General features: G+C 44.3%; 1 protein-coding gene across 2 annotated transcripts in view; it reads right to left on the bottom strand.

The window, feature by feature from the left end:
- The window catches only part of LOC146797978 (ribonuclease Oy-like), a 120,616-nt gene that overhangs the window by 23,372 nt on the left and 79,198 nt on the right, over positions 1 to 18,046 (bottom strand). For both annotated transcript variants that reach the window (XM_085625201.1, XM_085625200.1), the window contains exons 4-6: positions 14,263 to 14,330; positions 11,103 to 11,160; positions 10,299 to 10,363 (exon numbers count right to left, since the gene is read on the bottom strand). In XM_085625201.1, coding sequence (XP_085481327.1) covers positions 10,299 to 10,363; positions 11,103 to 11,160; positions 14,263 to 14,330 — 191 coding nt within the window. The remainder of the gene's footprint in view (positions 1 to 10,298; positions 10,364 to 11,102; positions 11,161 to 14,262; positions 14,331 to 18,046) is intronic.

Consider the following 18,046-nt stretch of genomic DNA (forward strand, 5'->3'; position numbering starts at 1 on the left):
TATTGTTTTGGCTGAAGGCCTTACTAACAATAGTACAGAGTTGTAGCAAATTGCTTCTATCGACTTTTACCAGTTAATGAATTAATTCCACCAATCAAAAGGAAAAATGTTGTCTTCTACATCACTCACAGGACTGACCTTACACCCACCGCAGTATCTGCTTAAACATAGACAGGTTTACCTCACAAATCACAATATAATTTTTTCCTCAAATTGACCTTTCCCTCCACTCTTTTCCCCGAAAGTATTTCCTTTCTAAACCATAATTTCTGCCAATTCCCTAATAGTCCTTATGCAACATTTGCTTAAACTTTAATCTGAGCTATCACTTTTCCTCTGACCATAGCTTGGCCGACGAAGATCTTTCAGCCATGTTGAGAAGAGAGTTTAGAATAGTCGCTAGAGAGAGTCACAGTTCCTAAGATGGAAGTAAGAAAGAGGGAGGAAGTGTCCTTCTTATAAAGGAGTCAGTGAGACCTTTACTTTATGCCCTCACACACCCCGAAGGATGTCATGCTTCATCATGGGGCAGTGCTCCTCGTCAGGCAGGCGCAGCAATGCCCTACAGGTCCCCGAAGGGTCACTTTGTCAGAGATCTTTTTAGTGATTTAGCCGTTAGATGTGTGCAGGTCTGAGTGTAAAGGTGTATGAAGTGTGAATGTTAAAAGGTGACTAGAGGGAAGTCAAGGTGGATTAATTTAATGAAAAGGATCATCAGTAAAAGACCAAAAGGTTGATGGTTTTGTGGTTTTGATATTTAAAGTGTTTGTTATCCTTCCATTTGATCTTAGTATATTTCAAAGAGAACCATTTCAAATTTAAAAATAATCTTCAAAATATTTATTTGTAAAACGAAATCAAAGAAATGCAAATTGGTGACATTATTTTCACTGAAATTGTAGAAGGCAGGGCATAGGGCCAAGAGTAGATTTTGGAATTGGTTTATGTGGAGGTTTAAAGTTAGAGTAAAAAAAGATTGTCCAGAATAGTCTTAACCTAATAGTCAAGGTTAGGGTTCGATTTTGGTCAGAGTTAGGTTTGGGGTAAAGTTAGAGTGTGGGTTAGAATCTGGATTATGGTAAGCAGTTTGTGCCAGGGGTAGGGTGAAGGTCAAGATTAGGGAGTGGGTCAGGTTCAGTTTAAAATTAGAATAAGTGTATGCCTAATGATTAGTTTATTGGTTTAGAGCTAAGGCTAGGGATGCCTTAGGATCAGGGTAACTTTTAAGGGTTAAGTTCAAGCTTTGGATTAGGGCTTTGGTAAGGGCTCAGTAAGGAGAAACAGGGTTCCGAAACAAATTCCATCATGGCCAAGACCATAGGCCATTCCCACGAGCCCAGTAGCCCTCCAGTGTTCCGAGGAAAGGAGACCGATTAGAGGCCACACCGTCCTGGGATTTAATGGGAGAGTGAGGAGAACAGGGAGCTCTTGAGGGAATTGAGCGGACAACCAGACGCTTGAAATCCGGTGTAGGGAACAGGAGAGGAAGGACACCCACGAGACCAGAACTGCTGCGGCTAGAATCAGGAGAACAGGAGGAACCATTGGAGAGGCAACCGCAGCACGGAGGGGTGGTGAAGTTGTTGGTCTCACTGGTCGACTAGAGGATGCCACAGGACAAGAATAGCTGAAGGAAGCAGTCGGCTTACAGAGAGTTTGGAGGGGAGGAGGGTCCGGACGACACAGTACTGCAGTACACTACTACCATGCCCAGCAGCCAGGAGTGACACGGACACCCTAGTTCCCAATGCCACGACCCAGGATACAGGTCGTGGCCAGAGGCAAGTGTCGGGGAAGCGCTGTCCTTTTGGTGGGGCATGCAAATAGTCTAAATACACGTATTGGAAGTATGTTGTTGTACCAGGGTGATCAGCCTTTCATAAGTGCATGTAGAGAGCCAAGACACAACCTCGTGGTGATGGTGTCACTGTGGTCGGGTGAAAATTAAAATTAACTAAACTGATCCTAGTTTGTTTGGGTTTGCTTTTGAGGAGGGACGTGTCGCTGTCAGGACGTCTGGGGAGAGGATCCTACACTCACCTCTGAAGTCACCAAAGACAAGAGTAACCTGAGCCTTCGGTCCAGAATACACCACTATAGACTTGACTGTTACCTTGTTCTCAAAATAAAAGCCTAAACAATACCCCTTAGTTGGATCTCACTTCCTTTCACTACTACAGGCTCCAAAGCAGGCTAGCTCTAGGTTGGTGCTAGTTTAGGAGCTGGCATTAGGAAAATGGTTTGGGCAAGTTAAGGGTTTGGTTAGGGAGAGGATTTGGGTTAAGAGCAGAGCTTAGGTTAAGGTTTAGAGACAGGGTTATGGTTATGTTCCTAGGTAGTTCTAAACAAGCATTTGCCATGCAATAGGTCTCGCATTTATGCACGTTTATGCTATTGGCATTGTAAATGACACTGCCTTTTATTTATGTTTTAAAAACCAAATCATAAAAGGCATTGTCATTTACAATGCCAATAGATCAAACTTGCGTAAATGCGAGACCTATTGCATTGCAAATGCTTGTTCAGTCTGTTGTGGTTGGTTCAATAGCTCCGAATGTAATTTGCAAATAAAAAATGTGACATGACGTCAACGTCCAGAAATTTTTGATTACAAAATGCACCCTCACTTACTCCCTATAGACCTCAAGCACTCACAATACGTCTGGGTTTCAGGGACATCCCAGATGGACGTGTTCCTGGGGAGGACCTCACTTTCAGTATTGCTGGTACAATACTAACCAATGGCCTCGACTACAACCCTAGATCAAAAATTTTCTCTTTGGTGAAGCTACTCTGTGCATAAATCCATATATTGCGTTACAGGAGGAAATTGAGTCTAAAAATAGTTCTATGAAACTGTGGGGCAGATTTACAATAACTTGCGCATCCCTTCATATCAGCAGGGATGCGCCAGTTATTTTGCGTCACGGCAGACACCTCTTGCGCCACCATGGATGCGCCGCATTTACAATGCGTTACAACAAACAAATGATGGACGGAATGCTGACAATGCAGACATTCTCCCCCAGTCAAGAGATCTGGGTTAAATCCATCGTTCTTTTGCCCACTACGCCACCCCAGTTTAGACATGGCCATATGCAAATCAGTCTTGACCCTGTGCCTCATGGGAACAGTCCAGCCCGAACTGCCAAGCCATGTCTTCCCTGGACCGGAATCAAGCATCCTAGGACCGGTTTCTGGCTATCAGCCGTCATCAGCCAGGATAGCTTGACTCCAGTGGCGTAGTGAGCACGGGTCCCACGTCTGGGAATACCCATCCCACGTAGGGCGAAAAGCGTTACAACAAACAAATGATGGACGGAATGCTGACAATGCAGACATTCTCCCCCAGTCAAGAGATCTGGGTTAAATCCATCGTTCTTTTGCCCACTACGCCACCCCAGTTTAGACATGGCCATATGCAAATCAGTCTTGACCCTGTGCCTCATGGGAACAGTCCAGCCCGAACTGCCAAGCCATGTCTTCCCTGGACCGGAATCAAGCATCCTAGGACCGGTTTCTGGCTATCAGCCGTCATCAGCCAGGATAGCTTGACTCCAGTGGCGTAGTGAGCACGGGTCAAGCTATCCTGGCTGATGACGGCTGATAGCCAGAAACCGGTCCTAGAATGCTTGATTCCGGTCCAGGGAAGACATGGCTTGGCAGTTCGGGCTGGACTGTTCCCATGAGGCACAGGGTCAAGACTGATTTGCATATGGCCATGTCTAAACTGGGGTGGCGTAGTGGGCAAAAGAACGATGGATTTAACCCAGATCTCTTGACTGGGGGAGAATGTCTGCATTGTCAGCATTCCGTCCATCATTTGTTTGTTGTAACGCTTTTCGCCCTAAGTGGGATGGGTATTCCCAGACGTGGGACCCGTGCTCACTACGCCACTGGAGTCAAGCTATCCTGGCTGATGACGGCTGATAGCCAGAAACCGGTCCTAGAATGCTTGATTCCGGTCCAGGGAAGACATGGCTTGGCAGTTCGGGCTGGACTGTTCCCATGAGGCACAGGGTCAAGACTGATTTGCATATGGCCATGTCTAAACTGGGGTGGCGTAGTGGGCAAAAGAACGATGGATTTAACCCAGATCTCTTGACTGGGGGAGAATGTCTGCATTGTCAGCATTCCGTCCATCATTTGTTTGTTGTAACGCTTTTCGCCCTAAGTGGGATGGGTATTCCCAGACGTGGGACCCGTGCTCACTACGCCACTGGAGTCAAGCTATCCTGGCTGATGACGGCTGATAGCCAGAAACCGGTCCTAGAATGCTTGATTCCGGTCCAGGGAAGACATGGCTTGGCAGTTCGGGCTGGACTGTTCCCATGAGGCACAGGGTCAAGACTGATTTGCATATGGCCATGTCTAAACTGGGGTGGCGTAGTGGGCAAAAGAACGATGGATTTAACCCAGATCTCTTGACTGGGGGAGAATGTCTGCATTGTCAGCATTCCGTCCATCATTTGTTTGTTGTAACGCTTTTCGCCTTAAGGTGGGATGGGTATTCCCAGACGTGGGACCCGTGCTCACTACGCCACTGGAGTCAAGCTATCCTGGCTGATGACGGCTGATAGCCAGAAACCGGTCCTAGAATGCTTGATTCCGGTCCAGGGAAGACATGGCTTGGCAGTTCGGGCTGGACTGTTCCCATGAGGCACAGGGTCAAGACTGATTTGCATATGGCCATGTCTAAACTGGGGTGGCGTAGTGGGCAAAAGAACGATGGATTTAACCCAGATCTCTTGACTGGGGGAGAATGTCTGCATTGTCAGCATTCCGTCCATCATTTGTTTGTTGTAACGCTTTTCGCACTAAGTGGGATGGGTATTCCCAGACGTGGGACCCGTGCTCACTACGCCACTGGAGTCAAGCTATCCTGGCTGATGACGGCTGATAGCCAGAAACCGGTCCTAGAATGCTTAATTCCGGTCCAGGGAAGACATGGCTTGGCAGTTCGGGCTGGACTGTTCCCATGAGGCACAGGGTCAAGACTGATTTGCATATGGCCATGTCTAAACTGGGGTGGCGTAGTGGGCAAAAGAACGATGGATTTAACCCAGATCTCTTGACTGGGGGAGAATGTCTGCATTGTCAGCATTCCGTCCATCATTTGTTTGTTGTAACGCTTTTCGCCCTAAGTGGGATGGGTATTCCCAGACGTGGGACCCGTGCTCACTACGCCACTGGAGTCAAGCTATCCTGGCTGATGACGGCTGATAGCCAGAAACCGGTCCTAGAATGCTTGATTCCGGTCCAGGGAAGACATGGCTTGGCAGTTCGGGCTGGACTGTTCCCATGAGGCACAGGGTCAAGACTGATTTGCATATGGCCATGTCTAAACTGGGGTGGCGTAGTGGGCAAAAGAACGATGGATTTAACCCAGATCTCTTGACTGGGGGAGAATGTCTGCATTGTCAGCATTCCGTCCATCATTTGTTTGTTGTAACGCTTTTCGCCCTAAGTGGGATGGGTATTCCCAGACGTGGGACCCGTGCTCACTACGCCACTGGAGTCAAGCTATCCTGGCTGATGACGGCTGATAGCCAGAAACCGGTCCTAGAATGCTTGATTCCGGTCCAGGGAAGACATGGCTTGGCAGTTCGGGCTGGACTGTTCCCATGAGGCACAGGGTCAAGACTTATTTGCATATGGCCATGTCTAAACTGGGGTGGCGTAGTGGGCAAAAGAACGATGGATTTAACCCAGATCTCTTGACTGGGGGAGAATGTCTGCATTGTCAGCATTCCGTCCATCATTTGTTTGTTGTAACGCTTTTCGCCCTAAGTGGGATGGGTATTCCCAGACGTGGGACCAGTGCTCACTACGCCACTGGAGTCAAGCTATCCTGGCTGATGACGGCTGATAGCCAGAAACCGGTCCTAGAATGCTTGATTCCGGTCCAGGGAAGACATGGCTTGGCAGTTCGGGCTGGACTGTTCCCATGAGGCACAGGGTCAAGACTGATTTGCATATGGCCATGTCTAAACTGGGGTGGCGTAGTGGGCAAAAGAACGATGGATTTAACCCAGATCTCTTGACTGGGGGAGAATGTCTGCATTGTCAGCATTCCGTCCATCATTTGTTTGTTGTAACGCATTTACAATGCGGCACACCATGGGGCAAGAATAAACAGATGCGTGACGCATCTGCTGCCGTAAAGGTGACGCATTGATGGAGTCGCGTCGCAAGCACGACGCAGCTCCAGCAAGGCTATGGGTGCCCCTATGCCTAACATGCTGCGTCAATCCTTATGCCTGCTTCAAGCAGGTGCAGGGTTTTGACGCAGCATGGCCGTAAAAGTGACTGAGTGAAATCTTGTAGATTTCACTCAGCCACTTTTAGGAGGCTTTCCTGCGCCAGAACGCCCCCCCCTGCGCCGGAACGCCCACATGTTGCGCAGGGCTTTACAACGTGACGCATCTCCCTAGATGCGTCACGTTGTAAATACCCCGCAGCATGGCGCTGGCTTTGCGCCGCAGCTGCGTCACAAAAGTGACGCAACGGCGGTGCAAATGTGGCGCACGGGGCTTGTAAATCTGCCCCTGTGTCTGTATACTATTTCTCTGCCAGCTTTTCAACTGGTTCTACTCTACCTTAGAATGGGAACGTTAAGGAGACACTGTGCAAATGGCAATTGGCATGAACCGATGATAAATTGACCTGTGCAAGTGAGTTGAGCAAGAATTGCACTTTGACAGTGGTCTTCTCAAACATCCGCCTTTTCTCAGAAAAGGAGAAAATTGTATGCAGAACCCAGAACTGCTAGAATTGCATGTGCAGGAACGTATATTGCGATGAACTTGTTATTTACGTTATCAATTCCAGGGACAGGAACTATCTTTTCATATTGTTGCAGTGATCAAGAATTTGTAAAGAGGCATTGTAATTTTGTAAACATTTTTATTGCATGTGTGGGTAATATTTCAGCTATAGTGTTGGTTAATTTAAAAGCAATATTGTAAGCATATGCCTCAGAAATCAACAAGAAAACATGCCGCCACGTAACATGGTTGCTATATGTTTGCAATGCAGATTCTTAATTTAAAAAAATTCAACAATGTGGTTTTTAACTAGTGATCTTTTTAAGTAACATGCCTTCTAGCTGCTGCATGCATTTTTTAGCGTTAATTGTTTGTGCTGGTGACCAGAATAAATCACAAACTAACCAAACACTGAAACACAGGCATCTGCGTTGTTACAGTGCCACTTAAACACTTTAGAACAGCAACAGAAAACGGATCCCCATCTAACTGGGCACCCAAAGTGCGGGGATCATAAATAGCTGGTATTTAATGTTAACTTCACAATAAATAAAAAGCACTCTTTGAACCAGCTTTGTCAGTTAAGAAAATAGAAGTCTTTTGGGCGCATGCGTACAATGTGCACGTGCTTGTGCAGGCACTGAAACTGAAGAGAACCATGTCTAAAGTAGGCTGACCCATTGCCCCATGAAGTATGCTGTGGTGGGTGGAAACAAAATGTAAATGACAAGTGTGTGTGTGTGCGAGAGGATTTTTTTTTTATTAATAACAACAGTCTGGAAAGGTAGCTTAAACTTCCTTAAAGGCCAGACTTGAAAAGTGTGCTGGATTTCTAGACTTCTTCAGTCTGTCTTCTATTTTCTCAACAGTATTTCTCTTACAGTGATAGAGCCCTTGCTGTTCGAGGAAGAACATAGTGGGTGTAATAAAGTTTTGAAAAAGTGTGCTTCGTTCCCCGTCATCCTTTACACAATATGCATATCAAGGAACAATTGGTAGGCGCACTGGCTTTAATTTCTGATGTGCTTTTCACTTGATCAGTTATGGATGATTTTTAACTTGGCTAGTTCTTATTATATGTGATTTTGACATGTGAACAAACTGGTTTGGAGAAAATTCCTGTTGATTCCAGTTCCACCATAGAACAGGGCAGAAGATTGGTGGTTATTGCTAGAGCTTTTGTGGAAATTCTAGAAATAAGAAGACACATCTTAAGGTGACGAGGAAGGAGGAGGTTTAAATTAAATTATTGACTTGGAGCATGAGGCAGAGGGCGTTGTCCAGATTTGTATTACTCTAAATGAGACGGTGTGCGTGATTGAGCACGAGGGCATCTGTAGAAACGATTTGTGAAATGTCGGCTAGAATTTCCACCACAATTGAAAGGGTTTGGTGATCGCAGCAATTTAGGGTTGGACTCGCTGTGCCCTTGAGTTCACTGTAATTATGTAGCTAATGGACTCTTACCTGACTCAGCAGCACACTCTGATACACCACCCTTATCTGCCTGCTTCCATTGACAACCGCAGCCACATGCAGGAAGCTGCAAGAGCAATTATAGCACTTACTTATGAAACAGGAAGTCTTTATTTTAGAGATAGGTCAGACTCTCTGTTGAGTAACTACATGGAGACCTGAAAGGTTGCAGGAATAGTGGTGAAACTTCGGGGGAAGGGGGGGCGGACAGGGGATGTGTCATATTATCCTAGGGCTATTCTGTTGCAAGGCGAATAACTTTCAGCCATAAATAAATCACAACACAATGGAGGCCTGGGCAAATGTCAAGGACATCTACCGAGGACCTGCGTGTCGAAAGTAGAGGTGTGTGACGTGCAAGGAGCTGGTCAGCCAGAGAGCGCTGAGATTATGGGGGACGCCTGGGCAGTCCGGGGGCTACGAAAGCATGCCCCACTGATAGCCTTTGCAGAGAAAGTGGCACACTCGGGGGTGGGCCGGTAAAGATAGCTGTGTGCTCCATCCACTTAAACTGCAATGGAGATGTGGGGGAGGGGTAACTCAGGTTTGTAATTGGTATTTATATAGCACTTAATGCCCTTGATGAGGCGTCTGAGAGTTTTTCTTACTACTCAGGAACCAAACAAGCCAGCCTCGTAAAATTGCCGCAGAGCGCACGATTGTAAAAACAAGCCCGTGAGCACATCGCCTGTCCGCGCGCGCACATGGTTTGTCTCCCTTCGCTAGCAAAACCCACAACAATAGTGTCTCACCAAGGCAAAGCAGCGCATGCGCTGCGTTCCATAGGCAAGACCTAAAAAGGATTTAATAAATATATCTAAGAAGCATTGGCATAGCCAATAGGTCTCGCTTTTGGGACCTTATAAGTATTTAGTTATGCAGCACAATATCCTTGGTGCAACAACATCAACTGTTGCATGGCTAAAAACTTATAAGGTCCCAAAGGCGAGACCTATTGGCTATGCCTTTTATTTACATTTTAAAAACCAAAACATAAATACAAGTTATTGTCATTTACAATGCCAATAGCTAAAACTCTCGTAAATGCGAGACCTATTGCATTGCAAATGCTTGTTGTTTGTGGCTGCCGCCACTGTAATCCAAGGCTATCAGAGTAAGACATATATTTGAGTGTCATCTGCATACTGATAATGAATCTCAGGCCGCATTTCAAAGCGTTAGGACTCCTAACTTTACTACTACTAAACTGACATAAAGTCCTAAACTTACTACTTTTGGTATTCACAGAAGGCATTTAGTAGTAGTAAAGTTAGAACTCCTAACTTTACTACTACTAAATGCCTTTTGTGAGTACCGAAAGTCGTAAAGTTAGGACTTTGTCTCAGTTTAGTGGTTGTAAAGTTAGGAGTCCTAACTTTACTCCTACTAAATGCCTTCTGTGAATACCAAAAGTACTAAGTTTAGGATTTTATATCAGATTAGTTCTGTGAATCGGCCCCTCACAGTTTACCACCTACTTCAGGTAAATGGTAAGCCACTCACAAACAGGAAGAGGTCACCATGGGACCACTGCCTGCCCTTAAAATATTAAAAGAAAAATGTTAATTTTTTTAACAAATCCCTTTTTCCTTTAAGGAAAATGGGCTGCATTTGAAAAAAATTTGCTATATTGAAAAATCAAACAGACATGGAGGTCTGCTGTCCCCAGCAGGCCACCATCCCTGTGTTCGCAGGCTATTCCCAATGGGTCACAAATTGCGACCTGCCTTATAAATATTAATGAGGCAGGTCCCTTGCGACCCATTTGAGAATCGCAAACAGTGTCTCATACACTGGTATACATTCCATTTTGCGAGTCGCAAAACATCGCAATTTGCGATTCGTAAAATGGAATGATTGTTTATCTGGCCCTTAATCTCTTCCTTGTTTGGTGCTTAGGTTTCAGGCATTTTCCTAACCACCAAATGTAAATGAAAGCTGAGCCTTCTTTAAAGATTGCTGGCTGGTGCCTGTGCACTGTGTTAAAGCATAGTAAGGATGCAGCTAGAGAACCGTCCTGCATAATGCTTTGGAGTAGTTAAGAGAGTGCCTTACCAGAAGTAGAAGTCTGTTTTGTTGATTAAAGTTGGCCAGTGCTGGGAAAGTTCACTTGGAAGGTCCTAGAAAAAGAGAAGGTGTAGACACAAAAAATCATATGATTGGCACCATGTTCCAATCACCCATGCTGCCCCACTTGTAGAGATTACAACATTGCTGCCACATAACTGAACCGCCATCCACCCCACCTCATTGCGACAATGGTTTGTTTCCATGGTAACCTCAACGTCTCACTGTCTGAATAGCATGGAGTATGGCTACACCATAAGTATGACTCATTGTAAAGGTTTTATAGCTATCTTGCCTGAGTAGCTTGCATTTCAACCTATATATTTGAATCATGGAGTTTATTTTCAAAGAACCCTGTTATTTTTTTTTTTTAATACAGAACTACTTGTGACTAGTATGTGCTAGCTACATATCCAAAATCTTCCTTTAGAGACACCGGAGAATCTTATCTAAAGAGATATTGAATGCACATGCTCAAACAAGCAAGGGGTTGAAGGGTATCTGAGGAAGGTGCTGCCAGATCTTTCTTTGTCCATCCCAGTAACCATGCTGAGCTATGCCCACCAGTACCATGATCATCATGCCATCATGGTGGCTCTTGAGTGCTAAACTGACTCCTTTGCACTATTGATTCTGGAGTTGTACTCTCTCTCTTCTTAAAGGAAAACCTTCCTCAACAAGTCCTCCCAGTGAAGAACTCTCCGGGCACGTAGATTGCCGAAACAGTGCTACCATGTACACGGATTTGGACCAGCAATCATTCCATTCTGCATGTGTACATTCATAACATACCTGCAAGTCGGACTTGAAGAGATGCCAGCACGGACAGCAGTTCATGATATCACTGGGCCTGAAAGTGAGTTAAACAAGCGATGTTGACAAGGAGATACAAAGCGCACAGACACAACTCCTTGAGCACCCCAGATCTTGAGAGCAGAGAACTATGTACTGTCAATCTGCCACCCACAATTGATATGCTCCTGGACTAAATAGATGAATAAATATGGGATCCTTCAAACACTAAACAATGTAGTAGGTTTAGGAAAGTAGAACCTTACCACTTCAGTATTGATACAAGGGTTAGGGTTGCCTCAAGGCAACCACTGTCTTTCGCCTTGGCGGTATGCAGTAAGGAACCTGAGATTCCCCTGTGTCTGCATAGACAGATGGATGGAAACGAACAGTTTCACCCTACTGCTATGTATCTGTATGACAGCATGTCTGTAGGAAAAGGCTGAATGGGTTGTAAATTCATAGCATTTGTAGTAGTGTACCTGGATTGTAGATGACACCTCATTTCTGTCTCCTCTCTATCTGTTGAGTAGCATAACTGAGAGAACAGGCTTCTTGTGTTGCTAATTGTTTACTTATGAAGAGGAAAGTCTGGTATGGATAGGAGAGTTGCCCACTGTCCCCTGGACACTCTGTAAACTGTGTCAGCACTCCTGGAAGAGGCAAGCTGACTGAACCCTGCATACCTGTACAGTAGGGCAGTACATCTGAAGCAACCGCGTTGTTTGACACTGCGTTTACGGAATCTGTGTGGAAGCATGCTAGAGACTGGCAGTGGTGTTGGACACTGGATTCCTTGTATTTGATATATTAATGTGGTGGTGACAGTCTGATTGAGTCCTGGATACCCTGTATCTGTTTGGTTACAAGCCCAAGAGGGACAATTTTATAATACACTGTATGTTCTATATTTGAGGTTAGGTATGCCATAGATAGGCTTGTTGGGCCATGGTTTCAGCCTATGTGTAGGGTAGAATATCTGTTTGGACCTTAGCATCCCAGCATCTGTTGTAGAGTTCTTGGAAGAACATGCTAGTTGTGCTTTGGCTTGCCTCTGTTTTTTTGGCATGACTGAGAGGAACAGGCTGATTTATTAAGCTCTGGAATCACAAATTCTATGTGGGACTATGCTTGGGGGACAAGCTCATCTGGCACTGGACATAAATCAACACCGCCCTAGAAGGGCTCTAAAATATTCGCAATCAATGAGAGGCACAAAGATCTAGTTAAGAATTCCAAAGTGTATTGCCATCAGAGAGAAATAGGGTACAACATCGCCCTCCATTTACCGCTAGAATTTAGGATTTGATATTTATCTTCAGAAACCTGGGTCAGTATATAGAATACTTGTGGTGCCAGATATAGACATTTCAACTGTGACAGTAGTCCTCCTCCTTAACCTAAAGTGTCCAGAATATGGTGCATACACATAAAACCGTTGCTCTCCACAGCTTTTAACCTTGCATCATGCACCCCCTGGGACCCCTGCCTGAATTCAGCAGAAAAAAACATAGATTCACTCAGAGTTTTACAAAATTACCTCAATTTCTTTAAACTAAGAAACAATGCTCATGTCACCCTCTTTTGTTTTTATTCCATTTAACTTGCCCAATTCTCCCAGGGTATGCTGGGAATCATGGTAGTTGTATGGTAGATCACCTCTTAGCACTTTAGTCCTATAAAATGTAGGAAAATATACCAAGCACTCAGAGGTCCAGCTTGGTGCTCCCTGTATTCCCTATATTTCCGCTACAAGCCCGGGAGGAATCTGTGTGGTAACATGCCTGGTGGGAAATAGAGTGATTTCCATATCTATATGGTAAAAGACTTGGAAGAATAGTGTCCGGGCCCTCGATTACCAGTAGATTACTAGGTACCTGTATGGAACATGCACAGGGTGATAAGAGCAGCCCAAGCCTTGATTCCCAGCATCTGTATGATAACCTCCTTGAAATAGCTCAAGATGGCGATGCTCTGGATTCCTTATAACTGCAGAAACTATGCTTTGAAGGGCATGTTGTCTGTGCCATGCACTCCCAGTATTCATTCACTAGGATAACTGAGGGGCACATGACTTGGCTCCTTGGGTCATAGTCCTATGGCTTGTGCTTCAGAAGACAAGGATGGCCATCAATGGCATCTGCACTCGCTGACATGCGGCAAACTCCTTCTAGCGTAACCTAAGCGCTGTATTGGGAAGCCAAGGGGGTCTAGGTTTTAGCGCTAGGAACATGGGTCGCTCAAGACTAGATGCCACGTCCTGATTAGTGAAAGACTGGCACGTTTGTACAATATGTGGGGGCAGCATTGTACTTCACAAAGCTATTCCTGATCTGAGAGGAAATGCTCTCAAGTGCTGGCAACCCCCTTCATAACAATAGATGCATGATCTTTGCGTAAACTTAGGGTCACACCTTGGACTACCATTGATGTTGGATAATAGACTACCATTGATGTTAGATAAGTCTTTCATCCTTTCAGATTAGGAAATGGGTATCACAAGATAGTCAAATATTTCATCTACTGTAAAACTCCAGCTGTTCTTCTGAGCATGAAAAGGGGTGTAAACAAACACTATTGCCTTTGGGGTCTTTTTAGGTCTGGCAAGATAGCATAGTTGTCTGAGGGATGTATTGTTACCAATTCTTTGACATATACATACAGTGGGCTTTGACTCCACCCAAAGCAGTAGTACTAACTCATCTCATGCCATTGGCTTTTTTGGCATATCATTTCGCATTCTAGGAAGCGCTCTATTGCAATGTATTGGGGACTGACTATTTTACATCTTAAAAGTGTACTCAATAAGCAAGCTGTGGTTAACATTCAGCTTTTTATCTCCTATATGCATTCTATACAGAAAACAATAATTGTTTGCTATAGTTTTCCCAGTATCGACCAAGGCAATATGGCATGCTTTAAGGTGAAAAGGGGCATTGGTACATGCAATGCACGTATACAGCATTTGTGGATGCCTGTGTTTACATATATTGGCACATTAAACTAGACTGAAAAGCTTTGTCAGCACTTGTTTGACTTGAAATAGTGAATTGGGAGTGAGACCACAACCCCCTGGTCTTTCTACGTTCAGCTTTGTGACATATCTGGCATCGAAGCTAATGCTCTTAGGCACACTCTACAACCATTCTGAACTCCTTACCAAAGGCCGTGGATGGTCCAGTTCTTCACAAATGATGGAATCACACAGCTGAATTCGGTGCTGAGGCCCTATAAGTAAAAAGACACTGCTTCAGTTTACTCCTTTCACAGCCAGAGCTCTCCTGTCCCACCAGCACAGCTCCCAGCAGACGGGCCTCATTGTGAGCTCCAGGAATGACCATGTAAATAGTCTTCTTCCTTTTCTCTTGAAAAGTGGCATCTGCTCAGTGCTCTTCACTAGTAATACACCACTCCTTCTGTTCCCAAACTCCCCTCTCTTGCAATTTATAGACCTATGCAAGGCGGATATGCTTAGGGCTGGCCCAGGTGGCAGACCCTGTACTGTAAGCAGTGCTTAATTTGAGCCGGTGGTTTCCAGTGCTTGGCACTGGCACTTACTTGTCAACACAGCACTTATAACAGTCTGCCACATGGTGGCATTATTTGTCTAATTTACAGATGAGCAGAACACAAGTTGTTCATTAATAAAATATCCATTAAAAAATGACTTATACATGACCGCCCAAGGTATTCTTACAGCTTTGGGGGCCTAGAATAGTGTGAATCGTAACACTTGTAAGAGTGTGATGGTTAGTAGTTGTGTTGGTACTGTCACTGTCAATCAATCAATCAATCAATCAATCAATCAATCAATCAATCAATCAGTCATTTGTAAAGCGTACTACTTACCCGTGAGGGTCTCAAGGCGCTGAGGGGAGGGGGTGCTGCTACTGCTCGGGAGGGGAGTGCTGGGAGGGGCAATGGTGATGCAAGCTGCAGTAACCTCTTCACGAGGGCCTTGGCACTTATTTTTTTACAAATTAAGTACTGACTGTAAGGCAGAAAAGTAAGCTTAAAATGATATGGTGTTTGTCCACACTATTTAAATACACATTGGAGAAACTAAAACATTGGAGGCCAGATGTACGTTGCATTTTACCAGTCGCAAATGGCCCATCAGGCCGTTTGTGACTAGTAAAATGCATTTTCAAATGTACCAACCCTATTTTGCGAGTCGATAACCGATTACCGACTCGTAAAATAGGGTTTGCGAGTCGCTATTAGGAAGGGACATGCCAAGGGAGTCCCTTCCTAATAGCAAGTCGCACTGGTATGTAGGAGTGTTTTGCATCCGTGAATGCGGTCGCAAAACATTCACATGGACCACTGCCCCTCCGAAAAAATGAAAAGCAAACTTTACAATTTTTATTGTTGAAAAGCATCCAATTTTCCTTTAAGGAAAATGGACTATATTTAAAAAAACAACTGCTTTATTTAACCCTAGCAGGCCACCATCCCTGTGAGTGCTGGCCATTCCGAATGGGTCGCAAACTGCGGTCTGCCTGCCTCATGAATATTAATGAGGCAAGTCCCCTGCGACCCTTTTGGGAATCGCAAACAGTGTCTCAGACACTGCTGTAGATCAGGTTTAGGGACTCACTAATTGTGAGTCCCTAAAAACCGCAATTTGAGAGTCTCAAACCCTGATGGTCGTACATCTGGTCCTCTGTGTCTACCATTATTAGTAAAGTAGCACCATTGAACTCAATATGTCAGGTTTACCCTGCTACCCTTGAAGAAATTAGGTAGTGGGAAGTAAGGAGTAATGCTGCAGAGGTTAATTCTGAAATATGTAAATAAATCAGACACATAATATGAAGTAGTGCGAATCACATAGGTTCCCTGAGAAGTAGGGAGCCCCAGAACATGGACTTTGTCAGCCCTTTGCATGTTTTTCAAGTCTTCCAACTTGGATTCCAGTTGGACCAGAGAGGACATGCCACAGTCTGTAGAAGAATGTTACTGTTCGGGCTCCTGGGGCGATTCTGGCTGCCAGTTTAGTGCTCAGACCCTGCTCATCTCTTTCTGTATTGTTCCTCTTATTAGGTTGTGGCACAGCTTCCACTGCCAAGACCTTGTTCCATGCAGTCAGACCAAAACATTTAGGAGAAGAGCTGATAACTCACTGACCTGTCTCCATAGGGTAATAAGGTTTGTAGAGGCCCAGTCTATTAGAATTGTAGTGTCTTAGTAGGAACAAAATATAAAACTGTTTGGGGCTGTAACTCACACCAATGAAGTACTTTCAGGCTTGTTTTTGTTGTTTTTATGTGGAAACAAAGACCAGTTATTAGATGTAGAGGTGTGGCTCTGATTGGACATGGAACTTTATTGCTTTTGTCTACTCTCGCATAGTGTATCTGAGTTACAAATGTACTATCTTCTCATGGAGCAAGCTTTAACCGCTCAACCCATCTACCTTTGGAAAATTAAGTGCTCTAAGGGAGTAATGCCTGTGGCAGAAATTGAAACAGGTGTGATACATGGTACCCTATGCATGACTCAATTGGTCTTTTATGTTAGAACAGTAAATCCATGGCTATTGACCCGACTGCAGGTATTTCAGTTTCTAGTGGAATAAAATAGACCAATGTGCAGTACAATGTGTAGCATATTATACTAAATGTTTTACCCAACAATTACCCAAGCTTTTTGCTGTTGGTAATGTGACATGGCTTAACATGCCATGATGCAGTGAAGTCACATTGCTAATGTGATATTTTTTGTGCCACTTTAAATCAGTGTAAATGATAACATTTATGTGTAGCACTTTGGAACAAATCAGCCTTTTCTGCATGAACACCCCTGATTTTATGCTTTGTTCTGGATCATACTTTTGGCTGGTATTAAGACTGTGTTCTATGACACTAATGTTCAGAACCAGAGTGTGTGCTCTGACCCTAAAATGTCATTGGTCAAATGTTTCACCCAATTGGTATGTTTATTTTCCAGTAAGGTCATGGTAGATAGTGCATACACTGCATGAGTGGTGGCAGTCTGTCTTTAAGCCACCCACATATTTGGCAACAATATATGGTGCTAGTGGCGCCCCTATTCTCTCTGTGAGCCGTAGTTTAAAGACACTACTGTAACAATTAGCTAGGCAAGTGACTTTCTCTTGTAAGACAACCTATTTTTATGTATCAGGTAACCCCTAAAGTTGCTTTGTAAGCCCACCGGGCATGGTTCCAGATATGACAAAATAGCATACTCTATATTTGAAGTAGGTGTCTTCACAGTGACTGATAATGTAAAAGCCATTTCCAATGTGGAGGTTTAGACAAACCTTACCAATGACAGGGCTAGATGTGATTACAATTATATTTTATATCTCTGCTTGGGAAAATGTTAGAAAAAAAATTCTAAGTTATTTTCTACTTGGTTCTCAAAATCTGCTTTAATCTTCAAATACGTTTTTTGATAACTTTAGTATTGAATTTGATAACTTTAGTAGAAAAGTAACTTTATAAATATGTACTTTGAGATGACTGAGACACAACTGGCTTAAAACCAGTTTTTCCACCCATCACACTTTCAAAGGCCTACACATTTCTAGATGGAGTTGCCTGTCAGAGGACAACAGACTGGCCTCTGGACCTAGGAAGGCAGCCGTATGGTCAATAACTGGCCACTTACCATGTTTTGATTATTTAGGAAGAGATAAGAACCGAGGCAGAACCATAGACAGACTTGACATTGGTTATTTTGTATTGTATATTCCAAATAACACTGCTTCTATTTATTCTGAGAGCCCTTATAGACACCAAGGTAAAACTTCAGTAGGACGGAGAACTAGATTGGAACCCTGAGGAGAAAACATTTCACCTAAATAGGAGACTGTTTCCTTAGAGAGCCAAATACACTCCCAGGGTTCAGATTGATGACATCTAGGAATTTCTACAGTAAAGTGAAGGGGAAGTGCTGCTAAAGGAGGTAAGTGCAAG

Source organism: Triturus cristatus, chromosome 9 (assembly GCF_964204655.1).
Source record: "Triturus cristatus chromosome 9, aTriCri1.1, whole genome shotgun sequence".
In the NCBI taxonomy this organism is placed as follows: Eukaryota; Metazoa; Chordata; class Amphibia; order Caudata; family Salamandridae; genus Triturus; species Triturus cristatus.